This window comes from Juglans regia, chromosome 5 (assembly GCF_001411555.2).
Source record: "Juglans regia cultivar Chandler chromosome 5, Walnut 2.0, whole genome shotgun sequence".
NCBI lineage: Eukaryota > Viridiplantae > Streptophyta > Magnoliopsida > Fagales > Juglandaceae > Juglans > Juglans regia.
This window is the reverse complement of record NC_049905.1, coordinates 333,434-342,884: the sequence shown is the minus strand read 5'-3', so window position 1 is coordinate 342,884 and position 9,451 is coordinate 333,434. Positions and strand designations below refer to the sequence as shown.

At 40.6% G+C, this 9,451-nt stretch overlaps 1 protein-coding gene across 1 annotated transcript; it reads left to right on the top strand.

Moving 5' to 3' along the window:
• Positions 1–5,163: 5,163 nt before the first annotated feature.
• Positions 5,164–8,819, top strand: LOC108987678 (cation/H(+) antiporter 28-like). Its single transcript, XM_018960656.2, has 4 exons — positions 5,164–5,253; positions 5,836–6,825; positions 7,492–8,085; positions 8,193–8,819. Exons 1-4 carry the CDS (start codon positions 5,179–5,181, stop codon positions 8,805–8,807), a joined length of 2,274 nt encoding a protein of 757 aa, XP_018816201.2. The 5' UTR covers positions 5,164–5,178; the 3' UTR covers positions 8,808–8,819.
• The last annotated feature ends 632 nt before the right edge of the window (positions 8,820–9,451 follow it).

Sequence of the window (9,451 nt, the reverse complement as noted above, 5' to 3'; positions counted from 1 at the left end):
TACCAAACGACTAGAGTAATTTGGTTATTGCATCTAACTATTCCTTGATTGAAGTTGTTGATTTATTTATTTAGTGTGAAAAATACTCTATATGGCAAGAGACACTTTGTGTGGCGTGCACTTGGCGAGGAAGGCTCTAGCTTGGCGAGTAAGTGGCAAGGAGTACCCCGTGAGTGGGCAATTGGCGAGCAGCGTCTTGTGGCGAAGAATTGTGTATGGATCATCTCTTAATGGTGAGAACCGATGGCGAGAACCGATGGCGAGCACTGGTACTGCATGTGGCAAGGAGTGTCCCATGAATCCCGTGAGTGGGCAATTGGTGAGTAGCATCTTGTGGCGAGGAATCGCGTATGGATCAACTCTTAATGGCGAGAACCGATGGCGAGAACCTTCTATTGGCGAGCAAACTCAGTGAGTGACCACTTTGTTCTGAGCTGCACTGCAACTTGCAACCTGCCTGAGTGGGTAGGCGACTAGTTCTTTGTCCGCTTGCCTCCTCTTCTTGTATTTTGGCCAGCGTGAGCGGCTCCCGTGGTGAAAGAGCTACCCCGCCGGCAACAAAAAACTCCGGCAGTTTTAGTGGCTATTAGTGTTGCCCCTGCCAACTCATGGATGCAATGTGTGGGCCTCCGACAGCTTGACCTCCATCAACTGTTGAAAACTTGCAACCTGTGGTCAGGAATGGCGATGGAGGTGAGGAGCATCAATGGTGGCCAAGAAACACCACTCCAGAGGCAGAAATTGCCAGCAGTTCTAGTGGCTTCTGGTGGTGTCTCTGCCCACACACGGAAGCCTGTGAGTGGGCCTCTAGCAACTACTTTCTTCTCAATCAACACTATGCACAACGTGCACTATTCGCTACTGCGGTACTGAGTGACCTGTACTTTCTTCTCTTTCCTCGTGCATGTTGCCCTCGCATAGTGCATGGTCAAGGTGTGAGCTGTGCGGATGGAGGAAGCCAAGGAAGGTGTTGTCCAAGGGGTGGTGCTTCAAGCGCCGTGGAGGGGCTGCCGAGGAGTCTACTCACGTGGAGAGTTTGTGGCCGCGTAGGTTGGCCGTGGGTGAGGAGAAGGACGCCGCCATGAGCTGGTTGTGGCGTCCTTGGGTCGAGGAATGGTTATGTATGCTTCCCTTACTGATGCGTGGCTTCAAACTGCCACTGGCCACCTTGTGACAGGGGGCAAATGCAGTACTAGGCCGAGGACAGAAAATGCCGGCGGTCCACATGGTGGCCGTCGGCACCCCCCACTGAGCCATGGTGCTACTGGGCCGAGGTTACCTTAGTCGTGGGCAGTTCTGTTCGTGTGGCTACGCGGTGTGGTCCTTGCCTTGTGGGGAGGCCGTCGGCCATCCCCACGGGGACAAACGGAGTCGGTGGTCACAAAGGTGACCGCCGGTGCCACTCCAGCCCGACGCCACGGCGGGGCAGTGGCTCTTCTCTTTATCCCACTATTGTGTGTGGTGCAGATCTCGTTCGTTAGCCGCCAGAGTAAGGTGTCCCACCTTCAGAGACAGAAGGCGCTGACAAACCCAACGGTGGCCTCCGACAGGTCCTTCGAGCTCACGACGAGGTAGAACGGACCTCCTGGGTGCCCGGCAATGTGCACTTGTGTGCACTTTGCGTGGCACGGTTTGTGTCATGCATGGTGTGTACGTGAATAGAAAGACCTGTATGCGTCCATTGTTTTCTAATGTACCGCATATTCAAAGTACATGCAATAATATTTAAAGCTTAAAAGTGGCCGGGAAGTTTGGTTCCCGGCCCTTCATGCTAAATATATATATAAATATTTAAACGCAGTGCCTTTTTAATCGCCCATCTCTTAGTGTTTTTCATGAAAATAAAAGTGGAAAGATTGAAGATACTTATCTGAAAGAATTTCATCTGCTTCTTTGAAGATAATTTAGAGCGTCGGAAAGTCATCCTTCTTCCGCTTCCAATATAAAAAATCTAGATCCCACAGACGGTGCTAACTGTTAATACCAAAAATTGTACAACAGATCGAAAAGGAAGAAAGAGTCATTCAGAACCCACGTTGGTGATTCAGGCTTCAATACGGTACTCTTCGTGTTCATCCATGAAATAAATAATAACAAGATAACAAAAATAAATAAAGGGAGACACATGAATTTATGTGGTTCAACATAAAAGTTTACGTCCACGGATTGTTGGGGGCAAAATTCACTATAACAGGTGATGATTTTACAATGTCTCATGGTCTCACATATCGCTCAATACAATGGGAGAATTTAGTCTCAGGAGAGTCCCTCTAGAGAATTGGTGGAGAGTGCATGGAGAGAGTTTGTCCGATTTGTAGAGGAGCTGCTCTTTATATAGATGTTATTTATTTAGAGTGATAAAGTCCAACTTGATTTGTGATAACTTTTCTTTTTAGGAGTTTGAGCCATCTTCCCTGCCTTATCTTTTCTGCATTTTCTTTTAGCTTTATCTCTTCCCTTAGTGATAGGTTTCTAGAGGGTTTAACCCAGTCAATTTAGTCTCTAACAGATATCATAGTTGATTTTTATCATAGTTGATTTTTCTGGTTTGATGGGGTCTGAATATAAAATGTTTAATAGCTTTATAGATTTGTAAACTGAGAAATTGGAACAAGAATAATTTAGGTGGAAGAAAAGTTAGCCATTTTAAACCTTCTTATATGAAAGATAAAGTGTTCACAAAACCGGTGAAAGTTTTGTTACCCTACCTAAACATGGTTGTGTGTATTTGTTATAGTCTTCTTTTTTGTTGGCATGACGCAAAGGGTCACTTATTTTTTGGTTTTGTTGTGATTATAATTTATTACCATGTTACAAGGGCTTGGGAAGATAACATTAGATTATTATTAGAAATGTGTGAAACACCAAGTCAGAGGAAATTGGAAGGATAAAATGTTACGACTTACGATTCCTACTTTTACGGTCCAAATTAAAATGAAGTTTATAGAAACATGGTGTGATTGACCTGGAAGTATCCCTTACTTTGAGATATCCATATAGCATACATAACCTTAACGATCTTGGTGGCTTTTCAAAGTCAAGAGTTGCAATTTAACATAGATATGAGAAGTTCTACTACTTTAGTTTCTTTTTTCCATTGTCTGGAGGCTTCTCGAGTTATCTAACATTTAATAGATAGGCATATCCTTTATAATGTAATTTATTTATGAGATGAGTAATCATTGAGTTTTACTATCTTTATGTTCTTATATTGATTGTGAGAATTTTGATTACTATATTCTTCAGAAAATAATCTCTTTACATGAAGTCATTAGTGTATGAAGGGCGAAGATAGCAACGATCTTCCCTATTGCCATAAAAATTGTTACTGGAGGCAAAAATGTAATTCTAGATATGGACTTTTATTTATTCCCATTGGCTTTGTAGAGATGATGTCTATAAGAATGTGGCCTGAATTTGGTTTGATATTATCTTTGTCATTTCAGTATCAGCTGCAATGTCTTAATCCAACTATTATTATGGCAAAGTATAGTGACATTTTTTTAGTTCTTATAGTCAAAGAAATAATTACGAATGCATGTACGAAGTTGTCATATTTTTGTATTTTATTTTTTTAATAGATGTACAAAGTTTTCATATTTAAAACGTGAAATTCTTGAATTATAAGCAAGGAGAAGGTAAGATGCCAATTTTTCATACAGGCAGATATACTTCAATTGGTAGAGAAAAAAATCTTGACAAGAGGAATGCAGTTCGAAAGAGGAGTCTATTGTACTAATTTTTGGTTGGTTCGGACTATAGATGTATCGTGTTACTTTTAATTGTAAATAGATAGTTTGGATCGTAATCGTATGCTATATTCTCTGTATGACAGCTTATTATGGATGCTAAATTTTGTGTTTGTGAGAATGGTAATGGATGTGTTAAATTGTTGCATCCTCTCTGTTTGTGAGAATCCGACGGAAAATGCATTTTGATATTCTCTAAACATGCTTACTTTGTATGCTGCAATCATTTAAGGTTCCAGGATTGAGCAGTGGTGCTATCAAGGCTCTTTCTTTTCTTGTGAGCCTTGAGGAGTGCAGTACGTACAAAGGGCCAGGAAAAAAATTGTGATTCACTGCCCTCTAGAACAAAAGCCTTTTAGAACCTGAACTTATGCTTACTCTTACTCTTTTTCTTCGTTTACCGATCAAAACAAATAAATCAAAGTACATGTACAAAATCAAAGTAATACACAATTACCCATTTACCAATTTATATACACAAATCCAAAACTTTTTGGAGAGTCTAGACTATTGGAACTGTTCTCTTCCATGGGCAATCTCTGGTTGGATCTTTCGTCAATAGCTAAATAATTCTTTTCTCCATGCATGGCTTTTCCTTCCCACACCTCCTATCACGACATTTTCAAATAAACAATGTGTATCATATCTGAGTTGATGAAATTGAGGTAGAAGGTCTGGATGGCCTTCCATCTTTCTCATCGCCCATCACGTTATTTCAACTGAGTTTTGAGAACGACAATTAATATCATATAGCAACAGGAAAACATACATGTTGATCTCTCACTCAGAGAAGTGGTTTGATTATTATTTTTTTTTTTAATCACTGTCTCCCTAGTATTTGGCAAATTACTAGTATATATTTTATTTTGAAGTGGTTCTCTGCCATCATTATGACAATGCTAAAGTCATATGGAGCTTGTCATATTTTTACATCCTAGCTTTGAATTTATAACCACTGAAGGCTAAAGTCTAAACCCATCATTGCTGGAGTGGACAATATTATATAATATGGCATATTTGTGATCATGACATCTATGGGAATGGAATGAGAAATAAAAAAAATAAAATGGGAAGGTAGCTCTAAACGCACGTTTCAATTATTAAAAAAAAAAAAAATTACACGTAAGTTGGGGAGGTTGTGTAGATGGCTGATTCTCCTAACACTACTCCTTTATTTTCTCCTCAAAAGATGCATTCATTTGCTGCCACTCGTTATACCGACCGTCGAAGCAAAGAAACGGAGACATTAATCATTTGCAACAACAAAACACAAAGAAATTAGCAATTAAGATCCTGTTTTGGATCAAAGAAAGCAGGGAATCGAAGTGGAAAGAAAATGGCAGAAATGAGTTTAGAAGAGGACCCATGTACGGGTAAACTAACAGCAATATTTACAAGGGCGGCAAAACATGTTTTCGGTTTCTTCTTAATGGTGGTTCTCTGCAATGTCACGCATTTCCTTTTAAGGCCCTTTTCACAACCTCGTATCACCTCTGATACCATTGTAAGTCTCTCTCAGCCTCCATTTTGGGTCAATAAACGAGCCAAAAAAAAAACTGTCTGTTCATTGTTCTCAACGTTGAAGCACTGTTAACTATGCATATGTATATATTCGTGTGTTTCCTACGTAGATGTCTAGCTTATAAATTAAGTTTTGTTAAGACAATATATAAATAATAAAATCTCGGTATATGAGGTCAAAAAACAAACCACCACATATATTACACAACTTTCCACAATTAATGCATTTCGTGCATATATCGTAGGGGCTAGAAGTTTGGTTTGAGTTTAAGGAATGAAGATAGTTATAATCATATGGTTGTTGTCTGGCATGACTTCTTCATCCCAACTCCAAAAAACTGTCTCGGGGTCCTAACCATGACTAGTGCAGGCATATTTTGCAACATGGAAGGGAAGGGGGGTCCTAACTTGATCTATAATGGTGCATGCCATCATTGGAAAAGGGGATCAGAGTTGCATGATGCATGAAAAACACAAAACCTACTACCAGTAACTTGCATTGCATGAATCACCTTAACCTCTTTCATTGTGACTAAATTTCTGTCTTTTTTGTTTTTATATGCAGATAGGGATGCTCATTGGCAACTTAGGCATCGTACATTCCTTAATTGATAAATCAGCTCAGACTTTGCGTTTCATAATCGATTTTGGGATGATATGCTACATGCTTGTGTTGGGTATAGAAATGGATCCATATGTGCTCTTTAAAGTTCCAACTCGGGATGCTAAAGTGGCCTACGCTGGAATGCTCTCCACATTCCTCCTAGCCTGCTTCCTAACCCCATTTCTTAATCATACACACGGATTTAAGATACACTTCACCCTCACCCTCTCCACTGCCCTCTCCGGCACTGCCTCCCCTGTCCTAACCCGCATAATTACCAATTGTAAAATAGGCAAGTCAGACATCGGCCGGCTTGTGATTGCTGCAGGAATACACTCTGATTTTATAACCACTCTTCTCATTTCCATTGGCTATATTGTATGGCCAAACAGAGAAAAACCTTCAGGTAAGAGTCGACTTCAAGAAGGCATAGAGATGAGTTCTGCACTAGTTCTCCAAACAGTGATCACTGCCAAAGTTTCACCCATTATTATGAACTGGGTTAACAATGAAAACCCTGAAGGCAAACCCATGAAGGGTTCACACCTAGTGCTCTCACTTGCCTTCATGGGCTTGGTATGCTGCTGCTCGCCTGCGTACGGGTACAGCCCCATACTTAGTGCCTTTATGGCGGGGATTTTCTTGCCCAGCGAGGGGAGAGTATCAAAATGGGTTATTAACAAAGTCAACTACTTGTTAACTACCATTTTCTATCCAATTTTTTTCATCTGGATGGGGTTTGAAGCTGATTTCCGAGAGTTTCAACCTGGCCAAATAGGAACTTGGACACGCCTAGTTCTACTCTTTGTGATAACGACAGCTGGGAAGGTAACTGGAACAGTCATCTCAGGGGTGATGCTGGGGTTTCATTGGCCGGAGTCAGTTGCACTTGGGTTGCTTCTCTCTACAAAGGGCCATTATCAGATCTACTTGGCTATTGCTGCTAGAACTGTAAGAATCTATTTTAGTATCTTCTTCACAATATTTTGTTCGGAGGAAACTTTATATGTTCTCTTTTTCTTGTGACTGGATAATCACTATGATATTTATGCTAAGACGCGTCTAAGCCACTGTCTACTTGCTTTTTTTAAATTTTTCCTCAACCCTTCCTTTTCTCTGGTAGGTATCTTCACGAGTTGTTAAAAACACAAAATGCTTCTAATTGTAGTACAAGGCAAGCTTTTTGGGGCCTAAAAGCAACAGGCATATAAACACTAAGGTGCCTATAGGCAACCATGAAATGGGATATTTTTATTTTTGTGTTTCTTGTATGATTCTTTGACACCAAACTATATAAGAAAAATCATGACAATACGTAAATAGATGTGCAGCTAAGGCTAAACGGTTGCACTGCAACCTGAAAAAAAAATTCTTAATACTCAATAAATGATTCCGCATAGTAAATAAGAAGAATTATCTTAAACAGCTAGCAAAAATAAAATTGACTCATTTCATATCAATGCAAGTAAGAAACAGAGACTGAAGACTGCAACAAATGATGGTGACAGATACAACTGTCAATAGCTATGATTTCCATGCCCATGAGCACTAGAGAGCTACTCATTACCATTAGAACGACCATAATCTTGTGACTTTGTGCTCTTGTAACCAATGCAGGCTGGTACCACATCAACTACAACCAGTATTGTGATGGTAATTGCAATCTTTTTCACTGTTGTGCACACCCCATCAGTTGTTGCGCATATCATCAAACGTGCAAGGAAACGCGCACCAACTCATCGAATGGCACTTGAATGGCTTGACCCATCAAAAGAGCTCCGAATCTTGGTGTGTGTTAACGGGCCTCAAAATGCATCTGCTGCCATTAACTTCATGGAGATCTCTCGAGGCGCAGCTGACCCTGGAATAGAGGTGTATGTCACTGACATGATCGAACTCACAGACCAGATAGCAGCCACACTTGTGCAAGGTGATGATGGAGTGAACACGTTGGCTGTGACTGACGAGTCAGTGACAGACTTGAGAGAACAAGTAACTACTGCAGTTCAAGCCTATGCAGATATGAGTGGTGATGGTGTCACAGTCAAGCGAATGCTTGCACTCTCCACGATCAATGGCATGCCCCAGGAGATTTGCAATTTGGCAGAGAACTTGATGGTAGCACTCATCATATTGCCATTTCACAAGAGCCAGCGTGCAGATGGAAGATTGGATGCAGGCCATTCAGGGTTCAGATATGTGAACCGCAAGGTAAAATCAGAATATTTTACCAAACTTTTAATCAACCATCTCTCATCCAATTATTTGAAAGCTTGTCTTCCAAATTGTAGCTTGCTTATAGATGTGGTTTTCAACAGGTTCTCAGGAGTTCCCCATGTTCAGTGGGGATTCTGGTGGACAGAGGTCTTGGATTGATAGAAAAAATATCAGGAGCACATGTATCTCTCAATGTTGCAGTTATTTTCATTGGTGGCAAAGATGATAGAGAAGCACTAGCCTATGCGGGGCATGTAGCACGACATCCTGGAGTAAAACTCACGGTAATAAGATTCTTAGTGGATGCCAATTCAGAGAATGCATCAAGAAGAGCAGGCAACAATAGGGTCAAAATTGCAGAGCAGGAAGAGGAAATGAAACTTGATGATGAGTGCTTTGCTCAGTTTTATGGAAGACATGTTGCAGGGGGGCACGTTGCATATATGGAGAAGCATCTTATAAATTCATCTGAGACCTATTCTACTTTAAGGTCATTGGAAGGGCAGTATGCACTCATCATTGTAGGACGAGGGGGAAGGGTAAACTCAGTATTGACAGTGGGAATGAATGATTGGCAGCAGTGTCCAGAATTAGGTCCTATAGGAGATGTTCTTTCGGGTTCTGATTTCTCAGTGAAGACATCGGTTTTGATCATTCAACAACACAACGTAAAAGGAAAACTAGATGGACTTGAAGATGACTTCTCGATTATGTAAATGTCAAACTAAATGTGGTAGCGTAGGACATTAGGAACTAATTGTAACAAGGAAACAGATGATTTCTAGAACCTTAGTTTGTAAAAATGACAACCAATATGTGAGAGTTTGCAGTGGGATTGGCCAAGATTAGTTATCTAAAGGGTGCAAAAAAGAAAAAAGGAACAAAAAATATTAGAAGGCAGAGATACAACTTGTAGAAACAGCTATTGACAGTGTGCGAGATGAGTGTTGACCTGTTACAGAGGCGAGTCATTCCTTTATTTTCTGTTAGTGGTGAAGGGTCATGGAAACGATGACTACACTTAGAGCTGTTCTTGAGTAGTAAAGCGAAAACAATGATTACTCAAGTGTCCTGGTATCCAGTTGCTGATGTGATATATGTTCGATCCCATTGTCCACCCGTTTGGCCTAAAATCCTAGATCCATTCGAAAATTTCCTTTTTTTCCCCATGAGCTATCCTCCTATCAGGTTGAAACAATTAGGCATACAAAAGAAGTCCATCCAAACTACTTGGCACGAGCCAATCAAGCTTCTATCAGGATATAACTTCAATCGTAACATATGGTAATAACACATAAATCGTAACATATCGTAACTTCCCAGTGCAGAACGAAAATCATGAAGCAGTAACGCATTACCA

Coding starts and splice junctions, on each gene's coding strand:
- LOC108987678 (XM_018960656.2), top strand. CDS start 5,179: ATGGTGGTTCTCTGCAATGTCACGCATTTCCTTTTAAGGCCCTTTTCA. Junction 6,826..7,491: donor TGGCTATTGCTGCTAGAACT/GTAAGAATCTAT, acceptor TAACCAATGCAG/GCTGGTACCACATCAACTAC. Junction 8,086..8,192: donor TCAGATATGTGAACCGCAAG/GTAAAATCAGAA, acceptor GGTTTTCAACAG/GTTCTCAGGAGTTCCCCATG.